Source organism: Herpailurus yagouaroundi, unplaced genomic scaffold, assembly GCF_014898765.1.
Source record: "Herpailurus yagouaroundi ecotype Mexico unplaced genomic scaffold, PumYag 199, whole genome shotgun sequence".
NCBI lineage: Eukaryota > Metazoa > Chordata > Mammalia > Carnivora > Felidae > Herpailurus > Herpailurus yagouaroundi.
Window position 1 is genome coordinate 22524832 of NW_024412430.1, and position 14599 is coordinate 22539430.

Below are 14599 nucleotides of genomic sequence, written 5' to 3' on the forward strand. Positions count from 1 at the left end.
AATTTTTTTTTTTTCAACGTTTATTTTATTTTTGGGACAGAGAGAGACAGAGCATGAACGGGCGAGGGGCAGAGAGAGAGAGGGAGACACAGAATCGGAAACAGGCTCCAGGCTCTGAGCCATCAGCCCAGAGCCCGACGCGGGGCTCAAACTCACGGACCGTGAGATCGTGACCTGGTTGAAGTCGGACGCTTAACCGACTGCGCCACCCAGGCGCCCCGATATTTGTCATTTTCTGCCTGACTTACTTTGCTTAACGTAACACTTTCTAGGTCCATCTGCCTCATTGGAAATGGCAAGATTTCATTGTTTTTGGTCACCAAATAGTATTCCACTGTGTGTACGTATGTATATATCCATTCATCAGTTGATGGACATTTGGGCCCTGCATAATACGAATTTAGTGCCATCGTGTTATCTGTAGATTTGGTGTTTCTGGTGATAGTCTCTGGTCGTTTGTAGCCTTTGCTGCTTTGGTCTTTTTTTTTTTTTTTTTCCTTTCTTTTTCTCCACTGAGAGAGTTCCGCTTAAAATTTCCTGCAGGGCTGGTGGAGTGGTCATGAACTCCTTCAGTTTTTGTTTGTCTGGGAAAGCCTTGATCTCTCCTTCTGTTCCTAATGACAGCCTTGCTGGATAAAGGGTTCTTGGCTGCATATTTTTCCTATTCAGCACATTGACTATTTCCTGCCAGCCCCTTCTGCCCTGCCAAGTCTCAGTGGACAGGTCTGCTGCTACCCTTATGTGTCTGCCCTTGTAGGTTAAGGCCCATTTGCCCCTAGCTGCTTTCAGAATTCTTTCTTTATCTTTGTATTTTGCCAGTTTCACTATGATATGTCTTGGTGTTGAACCGTTTCTGTTGATTTTGAAGGGAGTTCTCTGTGCCTCTTGGACTTGGATGCCTGTTTCCACCCCCAGATTAGGGAAGTTCTCGGGTATAATTTATTCAGATAAACCTTCTGCGCCTTTTTCCTGTCTCTTCTTGTGGGACTCCTGTGATATGGATATTGTTTCACTTCATTGAATCACTTAGTTCTTTCATTCTCCCCTGGTGATTTAGTAATTTCCTTTTGTCACCTGCATCATTTTCCATGATTTTGTTTTTATTTTCTATCTCACCTGGTCTCTCCCCTGCTTCTTCTAGCCTCACTGTCAATGTATCTAGTTTGTTTTACATCTCAGTTATGGCATTTTTTTTTTTTTATTTTTTTTTTTAACGTTTATTTATTTTTTGGGGACAGAGAGAGACAGAGCATGAATGGGGGAGGGGCAGAGAGAGAGGGAGACACAGAGTCGGAAACAGGCTCCAGGCTCCGAGCCATCAGCCCAGAGCCCGACGCGGGGCTCGAACTCCCGGACCGTGAGATCGTGACCTGGCTGAAGTCGGACGCTTAACCGACTGCGCCACCCAGGCGCCCCAGTTATGGCATTTTTTAATTTCATCCTGAATAGGTCTCAGGCCTTTGATTTCTGCAGCAAGAGTTTCTCTGGTGTCTTCTTCGCTTCTTTCAAGCCCAGCTCATAGTCTTATGACTGTTGTTCTGAATTCTTGTTCAGATATGTTGCTTATATCCGTTTTGAGTAAGTCCCTGGTTGTGATTTCTTCTTGACCTTTCTTTAGGGGAGAATTCCTCCGTCTTCTCATTTGGCTAAGTTTCTGTTTTTGTGTGTTTTTGTGTGTGCTTGCTATGTTTCCTGCACCTGAGAGTACCGCTATATTAAAGGGGTCATACACTGTCCAGGGCTTTGCAGTTCAGGAGGGGTTTCTGGTGTGTGCTGTGTACATTGTGCTCTTGTGTTTTGGCTGCTCTTTCCCGCTGGTCAGTGCTCTGCGGAGCTCCCCCTTGCTTGCCGTGGGGGAGTGTTTGGACCTTTAGGTGTGCTTTGATTCGTTTGTTGAAGTAAGCTAGGAAAAAAGGAGAAAAAAATAAAACCCTGATCCCAAAAAAACAAAAGGGAGTAAAAAAACAGAAAACTATAAAGCTGATTCCAAAGAATAAGAAAGGAAGGACATCTGGGTGGCTCAGTCGGTTAAGCTCCAACTTCAGCTCAGGTCATGATCTTGCAGTTTGTGAGTTCAAGCCCCACATCAGGTTCTGTGCTGACAGCTCACAGGCCTGGTGCCTACTTCAGGATTCTGTGTCTCCTTCTCTCTGCCCCTCCCTGCTTGTGTTCTGTCTGTCTCTCTCTCTCTCAAAAATAAACAAACATTAAAAAAGAAAAAAGAAAGAAAAAGAATTAAAAAGACTGATCCACAAAATAAATAGAAGGAAATGATAAAAAAAACAAAAACAAACCCCAGAAACTATGAGGCTGATTCCAATAGGAAAAACAAAAACCAAAAACTGCAGGTATCATTTAAATTAAAAAAATTTTTTTTAATGTTTTTATTTATTTTTGAAGGAGAGAGAGAGACAGAGCATGAACGGGGGAGGGGCAGAGAAAGAGGGAGACACAGAATTTGAAGCAGGCTCCAGGCTCTAAGCTGTCAGCACAGAGCCCGACGCGGGGCTCGAACCCACAGACTGTGAGATCGTGACCTGAGCCCAAGTCGGACGCTCAACCGACTGAGCCACCCAGGCGCCCCTGCTGGTGTCCTTTTAAAGCACTCGATTTTCAGTACACTTGGTGCATCAGGGGGCTGGCTGTGCCGATCTTCTGGAGGAGAGGCCCACTGTGCTGGCTCAGAGTCTTGCCCCAGTAGATAAGCAGTTGACGGGGACAGGGGACGGTGTCCGCTGTGAGCAGGTCCCGCCTCCACTGGGGGCCTCTCCGTGGCTCTCTGAAGTCCTGCCATGTAGTTGAGGGGAAAGTGGCGCCACCCCAGTCTCTCGTCCCCAGACGGATTCTCATACTCCCCACTGTTCAGGCAGCCGTCACAGAGTAGCGAATCGGGCAGTCAGCTCCCTGTGCGCCACAGCTCTCCCGTGGTTCTTCTTTGGTGTGCTTCGGGGATTCAGAACCCGAAGTGTTAGAGGACTTGGCACCACGTGGATCCTCGCCCCTCCTCCAGAGTAGAGCCTCTGTGTGCTGTGTCTGAAGAAAGGCCCTTTGTCCCCGAAGAAAGACCCACGCCTGCACAACGTGCCGAATTTGTGGTGTAGCACTGCTAAAAGCATCAGGCTCATATTCCCTCTGGGTGTGCCTCTGTCTCCTGCTGATAAAAGGTCTTTGGCTGGTGCCTGCAGGGTCTTTTGCCCTTAGGGAGGCAATATATACCCTGTTCCAACAGTACTCTAGGAAGGGGACTGTCCACGCACCTCACACCTGCTAAGCTGTCGCCTCCAACCGTGGGGATCATTCTGCCATTCTGCAGATGGATTTTCCTGGGTTTTCCAAGTGACCTGGCTTCAATATGGTTGTGTTTGAGGGACGAGGAAAGCCCAGGGTCCCCCTGCTTCTCCTCTGCCATCTTAACTCCTCCTCAGTTCTTATTTTTAATTCTTACAAAGACTGAAGGAATTTCATATTTAAAGCCTAAAGATAAATTCTCCTTCATCTGCGGATTGATTGATTTGGAACAATCTGGAACCTTCAGTGAGGCTAGTATTTTTCCCGGTGGGCCCTTTTCTGACTGTTCTTGCCTGCTGGGCCCGCAGCGAGGGGAGTGGCTTGGCCCCTGCTGTGGGGCGGGGCCTGGAGGGCTTGCTTTTGCTAAAATCAGAGTGGAAACAACACAGAGGTTGCGATAATAGTTCCAGAAGAGTGAGATTAAGAGAAGGGACACAGAATGGCTTTTTTTTTTTTTTTTTAACGTTTATTTATTTTGAGACAAAGAGCACAAGCAGGGGATGGATAGAGAGAGACAGAGAGAGAATCCCAAGCAGGCTCCAGGCTGTCAGCACAGAGCCCGATGTGGGGCTTGATCCCACGAACGATGAGGTCATGAGTCGAGCTAAAACCAAGAGTTGGATGCTTAACCAACCGAGCCCCCGAGGTGCCCCCAGAATGGCTTTTGAAGATAATACCAGGAGCAGTGGAGCCCATCACTGCAAGTGCCATCGCAGCTTGTGAGTCAGGCTTTGGTTCTCAAGTTCAGGTGTGCCCCATTGCCTGCTGTGGGAGCCGCCTCCCCGTTGGCCCGACTCCACGGCTGTGGCTGTATCCACCCCCACGCCGGACGCTTGTGAGACGTGGGGGACAAGCAGCTTTGTCGTGGAGCCCAGGGCAGCGGCGCTCCAGGGAAGGTCACATGATGTCCTGAGTGGCTGTCCTTGTATAGATTTTAGACGCTGGGGAGAAGAGGCTTTCCACGGTCCAGCAGTCACTCAGCTGCTCGCAGGCCTGGAGAAGGGCAGCTTTGCGGGGGCTGAGGTGGCTCTTGTCCTGGACTGTGGGCCGAGCCCTGGGCCCACCTCTTGGCTGCAGTCCCCAGGGCCTGGTTTTGCTTAGCGCTTCATTGTGGTCCACTCCCCCCAGGGACTCCTGCGTACCCTCTGCCTTCTTCCTGCAGCAGGGCCCATGTCCAGGGTCCATCGTCTCATGAGGGTTCCCCTGGCCCCATGGCCAGCAGGGGCCTCAGCTGTGTGCCTCTTACTCAGATGTCCGTACCTCCGAGCTTGAGTGTGTGACAGGACACCCAGTGGAGGCACTGTGCGCCACTGAACCCCCGAGCTTGATGAGGGAGGAATGCCCTGTCCACACCTCCTGGGCTGGACTGATTCTCCTCTGCCACCTGAGGACAGAGCTGTGACTACCCTGCTTTGTATTCTCCACTGTGTAACAGTCACATACCGTCTCTCATGGTTTCTGGGACCTGGAATCGAGCAGCACAGCTGGCTCTGGCTCGGCCCTCTGGGGGCTGTGTCCCCTCTGATGGCTCGGCCCTCTGGGGGCTGTGTCCTCTGATGGCTTGGCCAGGGCCCAAGACTGTGCTTCTAGGATGGCACCTTGGTTTCTGGCCGCGGGGGCACGAGGGGCTGCTCAGCGTGGCTGTGTGGTTTGAGGGGAGGCATGGGAGGGGAGCCACAGCGTCTTTTACACCTTAGTCTTGTAGGGGATGTGTGGCTACTTCGCCTTTGCAGTGGGGAGAGGGCTGCAGGGTGTATCAAGGGGCCACTGGGGACCGTGTGGAGGCTGCTGACCGCCCCGTCTCTCCTATGTGGGAACCAGGGGCAAGGAGTCGGTCACTCCCCTGGGTTAGCTGTGGCTCACGGGTCACAGGGTCAGCCTGTGCCTGCTCACAGCCCTGGGACTGTGGTGCCATGGGGGATTCTTTGCTAGACTTGGTTTTAAAAGGCTGGATGGCCTTGAAGATGAAACTCTCCACACTAATGACACTGGCAGCCTCACCTGCCCTGCAGAGGACAGGACTGACATCCACACTGGCTGAGAAGTCTGTGTGTCCCCCAGTAGCATGGGCATCACGTGGCTTCTGGAGCGACGGGCTGGGGTCTTTGGGAGTTTGGGCCTAGGGCTGAGGTTGCCTGAGGCCCCGTGTAGTGCACGTTCTCCTGAGGCTTTGCGTCTCAGGCCAGGCCGGTCCTCACTTTTTGAGAACGTTTTCTTTCTCGTGTTCTAATGGGGTTTGACTCTTGGTCAGTGACATGGTGTGTGAAGGTGGGTCTGGGAAACCCAGACAGAGACAGGTAAGGGGTCAAGTCCCTTTACCTGCTCAGTGGGCAGGGACAGAGGTATTTCGCCCCAGCCTGTGGAGTTGACACCGTCCTGTCTCTCTCTCCGCCTGAAGAATGGTGAGCTGATTTATGGCTGCAAAGACGCCCGCAGTCCCGTGGCCGACTGGAGCGAGCTTGCACACCACCTGAAGCCGTTCTTCTTCCCGTCCAACGGCCTGGCTGGCGGGCCCCACTGCACGGGTGCCGTGATCCGGGAGCTGGTGCGTGTTATCACACGGGTGCTGCTGAGTGACTCTGAAAAGGGCCGGGCTGGCGCCCTGAGGCTGGGGCCAGGCCCGCAGGGCCCTCGTGTCTGTGAAGCCAGCCCTTTCGGCAGGAGCCTGCGCCACCAAGGTAGGCCACGCTGGGTGTAGGGGCGGGCAGAGCGTGTGGTGCATCCTGCCAGGGTCCCGCCTGGCCTCACGGAGCACTTGTGGGAGCAGCCTGGGCCCCGTCGGGGCCCCCCAAAGCCCCCCAGCCCCCGTGGGGAGACCTCCCCGCCGTCTCATCTTTTATCTGGGTTTTTAAGTTGCGGTACACGTTTGGGCTGTAGGGTTTTCCCTGAAAACATCGCCCCCTGTGTCTGTGCGTCCTCTGGTTTGTCAAGGGCTTTCCTACAGTCTCCCGTCTCGTGGTTGCCACCCTGGAAGGGTAGGTTTTCTGTGGCTGGTGGAGAACTGGGGCTCAGAGGGTCAGGGTCCCACAGCTCAAGGCCGTTGCGGGTGGGGCGGGGGGCCCAACTGTGACTCAGTGGGTGTCCCAGCTTTGAGGCCGCCCCGTGGGTGGTTTGGGCTTTTGCTGTGAATGTTCATGGGATCCTCGTTTGTCCCTTTGCCGCCTGCTGGTGGGCTCCATACGTCCGGCCTGCGGCGTGTGGGAGAGCCACAGCCAGGAGCCGGGAGGTCAGGGTGTCAGTACTGCACACGGCTGCAGCTCCCCCTGCAAGGACTCAGACCCATCCTGGTGTTTGTTCCTGGGACACGGCTGCTCCTTAGAAGGCTGAGAGATGGGCCGGGACCCCGACTTCCCAGGCCTCACAGCACCTGCTGCACGGCAGGGACCCAAGAACGCTCGCTTGTGGGATGGACCTCGCGTCCACACCGACCACGATGACCACTCGCTGCTGCGGGTATCAGTGGCAGCTTTGACCGCCATCCTGTGTGGCCACCCGCCCATCAGCCTGGGTTGTGGTTCGGGGCCCCGCAGACACGGTTGAGCAGATGTGATGACGGTGTGGTCGCTTTAAATTTTGTGCTTGGCTCATCTAGCTTGAGGGCCGTCTCTGCACTGAGACCTGGGCTGGGGTGTGGAGTTGGAGGCCCTGGACAGGGAGAAGCAGGAGACAGGGGGCCCCTGCTGGTCTGTGGTGCCCGGCCCCGTGCCCCAGCCGTTCTGTGAGGCAGGGTGTGGCCTGTCCCCAGGCTGTGTTCCATCCTTGACGGTAAACCTCTTGTTTTCCCGATGTTCTTGGTAGGAAAAAGCGCCCCGGAGTGCTCGGGGTTACCGAAGGGCTGTCTTCTGTACAAAACCCTCCAGGTGCAGATGTTGGACCTGCTGGACATCGAGGGCCTCTACCCTCTGTACCGACGGGTTGAGCGGTACCTGGAGGAGTTTCCTGAGGAGAGGTGAGGCCCAGGCCCTTGGCACCCCTGTGCTGCCTAGGCTGAGTGGGCCCCGAGCTTTCCTGAGGGGAAGACGGGGCTGGGGGAAAGGGGTCATCCTAATGGGAGGGCTGCCCGCCCAGCCTGGGGTTCGGTTCCTGTGGCAGGAGCAGGGCTGGCTGGCAGTCCTGTCCTGAGTCGGCGGAGCCTGCAGGGGGCAGTGCTGCTCCACAGCCGCCCGGCCGCTCCTGCCACCTGGCCGCCCTCCCTCCAGGGGGGTCTCCCGGGTCGGTGCCACAGGCTTGTGGCTGGGCTGCGGTATTTCCCGGATCTGGACCCCCTGTCTCCCCAGCCGCCACCCCTCACTAGCGTCTCTGACTGGATGCCATTTGTCACAGCAGGAGACGGCCTGGGCTTCCTGGTTCTGGTCTTGCATGTTCTGTTTAAAACTAACGCTTCAGAATGATGTTTAGTGTCAGGAAGAGGTGGGTCTTCTAGGGGTTCTTTAAAGGCAGATGTGTGATTGTTAGATCGTTAGCAGTTTCAGAAACCGTTTCCGGGCAGCTTTGCCATCCTGTTTTTTGCGCTTTCTCCTTCAGAAAAACATTGCAAATAGATGGGCCTTACGATGAAGCGTTTTACCAGAAGTTGCTTGATCTTTCCACCGAGGACGACGGGACAGTGGCCTTTGCACTGACGAAGGTGGGCGGACCCTTCTGGAAACGCTGTGTGCTCCTTAGGTTCTTCACACTAGCTTGGGGCTTTCCTAAGACATGTGGTTTTCCATTACCTGTCCCTGGTGGTTAAAGCAGAAAAACTGGGATTAAAAAAAAAGGGGGCCGAGTTTCCCCCAGGTGGCCTGGGGAAGGTGACACGTCAGCTTTCAGGGAGGATTTCCGTTCTTCCTGTTGGCTCCAGGCCACCCAGCCCCAGCCCTGTGGCCGTGTGTGGGTGGCATCCCTCCCCAGAACTCGGGCCAAGGGCAGCCTGGGAGGACGTCCCCAGGAGGAGGCCTGGTCCTGCCCGAGGGACTCTGAGGCTCACTGAACCTGCATAGGAGAAAGTGTCTTTACTTTCAGTGCCCTCTGACTGAAATGCTGCATTTCCTCCATTATGAATGTGGCAACAACCACTGTCGGGTCATCAGGACCCCCGACTTTGCCACCGAGAGAAACCAGACCTTCTTGTTTCACACGGTAGTTGCCGTGGATACCTCGCGGTACCTGAGCTTTTGTGGCGCGGGACTGTGTCCTACGTTGTTTTAAACAGTATTCTGGCGTTTGATAGAGTCATCCTGCTGTTTATTGTCTGCATTTAGAGATGTTATTCTGAGAGGGACCCATAGGCCTCACTGTGCTGTCACGGGTTTTGCTAAATGCTAACGCGGCTGGTTGCGAGTGAGGGACACGAGGGAGGTGTAGAGCAGATGACCCCCTCCAGGTACACGCGGGCAGCTGCCCGGGAGCCTTGGCTCACCTGCTTGGGGCCCCACGCGGCTCTGGCTGCCCCTCTCCTGCAGCGCTCCTGGTGTCGAGGAAGACGACGGAGGCGGCCCCTCCCGAGTGCAGGGCCATGGTGGGGAGTTCCCTGAGGTGCTCGGGGCAGAGCTGTGCTCGGGGTGGGGAGACAGCCAAATGTGGAGCCTCTGCACCAGAATAAAGCGACAGTCCGCCCTACGTTGCCTGCAACTTGGGGGCGCATCGCTTCTCTTTGCAAAGAAGCTGTACGAAAGACTTCTTTTTTGTACGTTTCTATATTTTTCAGAGTTTTTACCAGATAAATATGCACACGTGTGTGCGCAGCCATGATTTTGTGGTGAGAGACCCAGGCAGTCACCACCTCACTGCCACAATGGCCGACACCAGTGCCACCCCGGGCCGGTGCAGGGCGTTGCCGCGGAGAAACCGGTCACTTGACCGTGCCAGGGGTGGGCAGGAAACCGTGTGGGGAAGCACGAAAGCTTCTCACAAACCAAACCTGCGTGAACCCTGCCACCTGGCCTCTCTCTCCGGGGCATGGGTCGCAGAGAAGGGAATGCTGCTTCTCACAAGCCCTGAGCACTGGACACGACCCAGGGGTCCACCAGCAGGTGACCTACGGCAGGTGACACGCTGGCAGTGCTAAGCAACCAGTGACCTGGCCACATCACCAGGGTGCCATGCGGGGTGACGGAACTGGTCCCAGAAGGTTACACACTAGGATTGTTTCTATGACATTCTTTTTTAGAGGTTTTATTTTCAAGTAATCGCTATGCTCAACATGGGACTTGAACCCACAGCCCTGAGATCAAGAGTTGCGGGCTCTACCGACCGAGCCAGCCAGACGCCCCTCTCTGACATTCTTGGAATGACAAAGATGAGCGGTGGCCGTGCTTTGGGGAGGTGGAAGGAAGGTGGGTGTGGCTATAAAGGTCAACTCAAGGCATCCTTGTGACGGGTCTGCCGTGTATCTTACCGAGGTGGTGGGTGAACACGTGTGGCCACACTACACGCGCACACACTGGAATGAAACTGCAGAGAGTACCAGTGTCCCTGTCTTTGCTGGATGCCATCCTGTGTGAGGTTTGCAAGATGTCATCATTGAGGGAGGCTCGGTGAAAGGTGCTCGGGTCTCTGCGTTATTTCTTACACCAGCACGTCAACCTAGAATTACCTCCAGAACAATCTAATGAAAAGGATTCAAGCAGTGAGTAGACTGTGTAATTGTGACCGTGTCTCTCAGTTTGGGAGACTGCCCACGTTACATGCACCGGTTGCCAGCACGCATTTAGCAGACCGTCGCTTGAGGTCTCTTTGTTGGGATGTAAGGGTCTGCCTGTTTTCGTTTTAGGGAGTTAGGTTCTGGTAGGTGCGAACCTGAAGAGGGCTGGCTGTGGAGGCAAGTGGTGGAGCAAGTGGAGGTCATTCTGATGCTACAGACGAAATTCCTTCAAGAACTCACTGAGCCTCCGACCTCTGATGAGCTGAGGGACTATTCCCTTTATTTTGAGGCTCCGGAAACTGTAGCCCGAAGAGACCCTTGATGTATCGCGTAGAATTCCACAGGAGGGTCAACACGCTTGTGGAAAGGGCCGGACAGATGCTTGAGACGGCTCAGAGCCTCTGGCCTCTTACACGTGCTCTACGTGCCATGTAGTTCAGAGGTAGCCATAGATCAGCCCAAACCAGTGCCGCTGTGTTCCAGTCAAACTTCATGTACGAAACAGGTGGTGAGCTGGGTCTGGCCCCTGGCCCGTGGCTCGCTGACCTCTGTTTACTTTGCATGTCAGTTTTTATGTTCCGTTTTTCACTCCATTGGTTTGGAAGTTGCACATTCTGTTCCTATCCTTGAAGTGGTTACTTGTCCGGTCTAATGTTAGTGACTTCACCCACCCACCCTGCCCCACCGCACACACTCAGAACACGAGGAACTGGGTTCACTCCACTTCTCACCCCCACCTTTCAGGCAGCTGCTTGTCTGGGGTTCTTCTTGTTCTTTTCTAAAGTCGCAGTTTACAGTACTGTTTACTCCTGTCTTTGCCCATCGTTCTTACATCTTACTTAGAACTTTCCTTTGTTGCCTTTTTTCTTCGATCATGGGTTTACTGAGATACAACTTACACGTCCTACAACTTACCTGTTTAAAGTAACTCCGTGGTTTCCACTACATGTGCCCCTATCCCCAGTCAATTTTAGAACATTTTCATCACCTCAGAAAGAAATCTTCTCCACCGCCCCCTCCCTCCCCCAGCTCTAAGCACCCACCAAGACTTTCTGTCTCTGCGGATGTGCCTAGTGCAGTCACTGCGTATACACGGAGTCCTTCAATCCTTGGTCCGTTATGACTGTGACTGGCTTCCTTCACTTGGCATGTTTCCCAGGTTCATCTGCATTGTAGCATCCATCAATACTGTCTGCCTTTTATAGCTGAAAAGTACTCCATTCTACGGGCACATTCCATTTTATGCATTTATTACTGGTGGACATTGAGTTGTTTCCACTTTTCGGCTATTACGAATAATGCTGCTATAAATGTTTGTATACAAATTGTTGTGCGGACATGTTTTTATTTTTCTCAGCTATACACATAGGAGTGGAATTGGTGGGTCAAATGATAACGTACATTTAATTCTATTGGGATCTGCCAGACTGTTTTCTAGACTGGCTCTCCCATTTGACATTCCCACTTAACTTAAAAAAAATTTTTTAATGTTTATTTTTGAGAGAGAGAGAGAGCGAGGGAAGGAAGGAGGGGGGGGGAGAGAGAGAGAGAGAGAGAAAATGAATGGGGGACGGTCAGAGAGAGAGAGGGAGACACAGAATCTGAAGCAGGTTCCAAGCTCCCAGCGCTCAGCACAGAGCCTGACATGGGGCTTGAACTCACGAATGGGGGGAGATCACGACCTGAGCGGAAGTCACATGCTTAACGACTGAGCCACCCAGGCGCCTTTCCGATTTGGATGCCTTTAATGTCTTTTCCTTGCATAGCTGCCCTAGCTAGAATTTTTAGTACAATGTGAAACAGATGTTGCAAGAAGAGACATCCCTGATTTGTTCCTGGTTTTGTTGGGATAGCATTCAGTCTTTCTTTTTTTTTTTTTTAACGTTTATTTATTTTTGAGACAGAGAGAGACAGAGCATGAACAGGGGAGGGGCAGAGAGAGAGGGAGACACAGAATCGGAAACAGGCTCCAGGCTCTGAGCCATCAGCCCAGAGCCCGACGCGGGGCTCAAACTCACGGACCGTGAGATCATGACCTCAGCCGAAGTCGGACACTCAACCGACTGAGCCACCCAGGCACCCCCAGTCTTTCATCATTATGTACATGTTAGCTGTGGGCTTTTCATAGATAACCCTTTATCAGGTTGAAGAACGTCCCTTCTTTTCCTAATTTGTTGAGTGTTTTTGTCAAGAACGGATGTTGGAGTTTATCAAAGATCTTTTCTGTAGCAATTCAGATTATCATTGTTTTTCTTTTTCTTTCTTTTTTTAAAAAATTCTGTAGATAAGGCATATTACATTAATTTGTTTTTGGATGTTAAAACCAACCTCACATTCCTGGGATAAATCACACGAGGTCATGGCATATGATCGTTCGTATATGTTGCTAGATTCAATTTGCTATTATATTGTTGAGGATAATAGTATCCACGTTTATAAGAGATACTGGTCTGCAATTTGCATTTCTTATGATGTCTGTTTTGGTTTTGGTTATCAGGTAATACTGGTGTTGTCAAGTCAGTTGGGAAGAATTCCAGCTTCTTACTTTTTGGAGGGGTTTGAGAAGGATTGATGCTAAGTATTCTTTAAGTATTTGATAGAATTCAAATACTTGAATACTTGAAGCCACTTGAAGCCACCTGGGCCTGCACTTTTCTTTGTAGTTAGTGTTTTGATGCCCAGTTCAGTCTTTTTTGTAGGTCTGATGATACTGTTTCTTTGAGTCAGTTTTGATAGTTTGTGGCTTTTTAGGAGTGTGTCCATTTCATGAGAGTTGTCTAATCTATTGACCTACAATTGCTTATAGTTTTTTTCTTCAAGTAAACCCTTTATTTTATTATTAATATTTTTATAGTGTATTTATTTTGAGAGAGAGGGGGAGGGGTAGAGCGAGGGAGACTGAGCATCCCAAGCAGGCTCCATGCTGTCAGCTCCTAGCCTGACATGGGGCTCAATCCCGTGAACTGTGAGATGATGACCTGAGTTGAAATCAAGGGTCAGACATTCACCACCCAGGTTCCACTCAAGTAAACCCTTTGGAAATTACATTAGTGATAGCACAGAGCCTGCTTGAGATTCTGCTCTCTTTGTGCCTCCCCTGTTCACTCTCTCCCAAAATAAATAAATAGTAAAAGTCTTTTGGAAACTTCTGCATCCTCTTTATTGGGACATGTTTATATTTCTCCACAGTATTGAAGGGTAACTTTTTCTAAGTATGAAGAAAGGGTTGACTTTTTCTCTTGGCATTACACCATTCAGTGTAACATCATCTGTGTGTACGGCTGCTGAGAGGTCTTCTGTCAGTCTGCCTTTTTTCAGGAGGGGAGTTTTCTTCTTTGCCTGCTTTTAAGAGCTTGTCTTTCTCTCTTTTTTTTTTCCCCTTCCCCTCCCCCATGAGTTTCTGTTAAGTTTCTCAGGATCTGCATAAGAGTGAAAACATATGGTATCTGTCTTTCTCTGTATAGCTTCTTTCTTTTTTTTTTTTTTTAATTTTTTTTTTTAACATTTATTTATTTTTGAGACAGAGAGAGACAGAGCATGAATGGGGGAGGGTCAGAGAGAGAGAGGGAGACACAGAATCTGAAACAGGCTCCAGGCTCCCAGCTGTCAGCACAGAGCCTGACGCGGGGCTCAAACTCACGGACCGCGAGATCATGACCTGAGCCGAAGTCGGCCACTTAACCGACTGGGCCACCCAGGCGCCCCTGTATGGCTCATTTCACTTAGCATCACACTCTCCAATTTGACAATAAATTTCATATATTAAAAAAAAAAAGAGCCCGTCTTTCTCATGACTTGACATTTTAGTGCATTGTGATTAGGTGTGGCGTTCTTTGTGTGTATTTATCTATCTTTATCTATGTATGTTGTGCTTCTATTTGTGGATTTATATCTTCTATTCTAGAAAATTCGCAGCCATTTTCTTGTCACATATTTTCTGTTCTCCATTATCCTATTCTCTTTTTCTGGGACTCTTTAGAGACAGGTCAAACTGTATCATTCTGTATCTTCCACATGTCATAACTGCCTTCCTATTTTTCATCTCTTTGTCTCTGTACTCCATCCTAGGTATTTCTTCAGTTTTGCCTTCCCACTCATGGATTCTTTCTTCACCTGTGTCTAATCTGCTAGTTTATTCTATGAGTTTTCTGTTTCAGTAGTTATATTTTTAATTTCTTAAAGTTCTGTTCGGTCCATTTATACATCTGCTTGGTAATTTTGGTAGTTCCTTATTGCTTGTCCATTTTTAAGTCTCCATCTTTTAGTTCTTCAAACGATTTGTGAATAGTTGTTATTCTGTATCTGATACCAGATACATAGTAAAACCTTAGAGGTACAAATTCTGTATTTTGGCTGCTTCATCCATGCTTTGTTGTCTGCTTGGGTTTTTAATGGTCCATGATTGGGGGTTCGTGTGTTTGATCTCAATCTGTGGGAATCCTGGACCTAAACAGAGAATGCTTTCCTTCAGAGAAGATACAGATTCTTGGCTTGAGGGAGAAATCTCAGTCTGGACCCTGTACTCTGCGGCTTATTCCTAGAAACACTGCTTCCATTGACATCTGCCTCCGGGGTGGCTCAGCCTTCCTATTTGCTCAAAACTCTAGTTTTGGCTCTTCTGGGGATGAGTGGTGAGAAGAGGGGATTGAGCAGGGGTTTCCCTGACCTTCCGCAAGCCCAGCGGTG

The 14599-nt window shown here is 50.9% G+C and overlaps 1 protein-coding gene across 3 annotated transcripts in view; it reads left to right on the forward strand.

Annotated features, from left to right (window-relative positions):
* The window catches only part of LOC121013783 (inositol-pentakisphosphate 2-kinase), a 128946-nt gene that overhangs the window by 103726 nt on the left and 10621 nt on the right, over positions 1–14599 (forward strand). For 2 of the 3 annotated variants that reach the window (XM_040449593.1, XM_040449598.1), the window contains 3 exons: positions 5687–5966; positions 7087–7237; positions 7813–7915. In XM_040449593.1, coding sequence (XP_040305527.1) covers positions 5687–5966; positions 7087–7237; positions 7813–7915 — 534 coding nt within the window. Of the gene's footprint in view, positions 1–5686; positions 5967–7086; positions 7238–7812; positions 7916–14599 lie in introns of those variants that run through there. The other variant, XM_040449594.1, reaches the window with a different exon arrangement.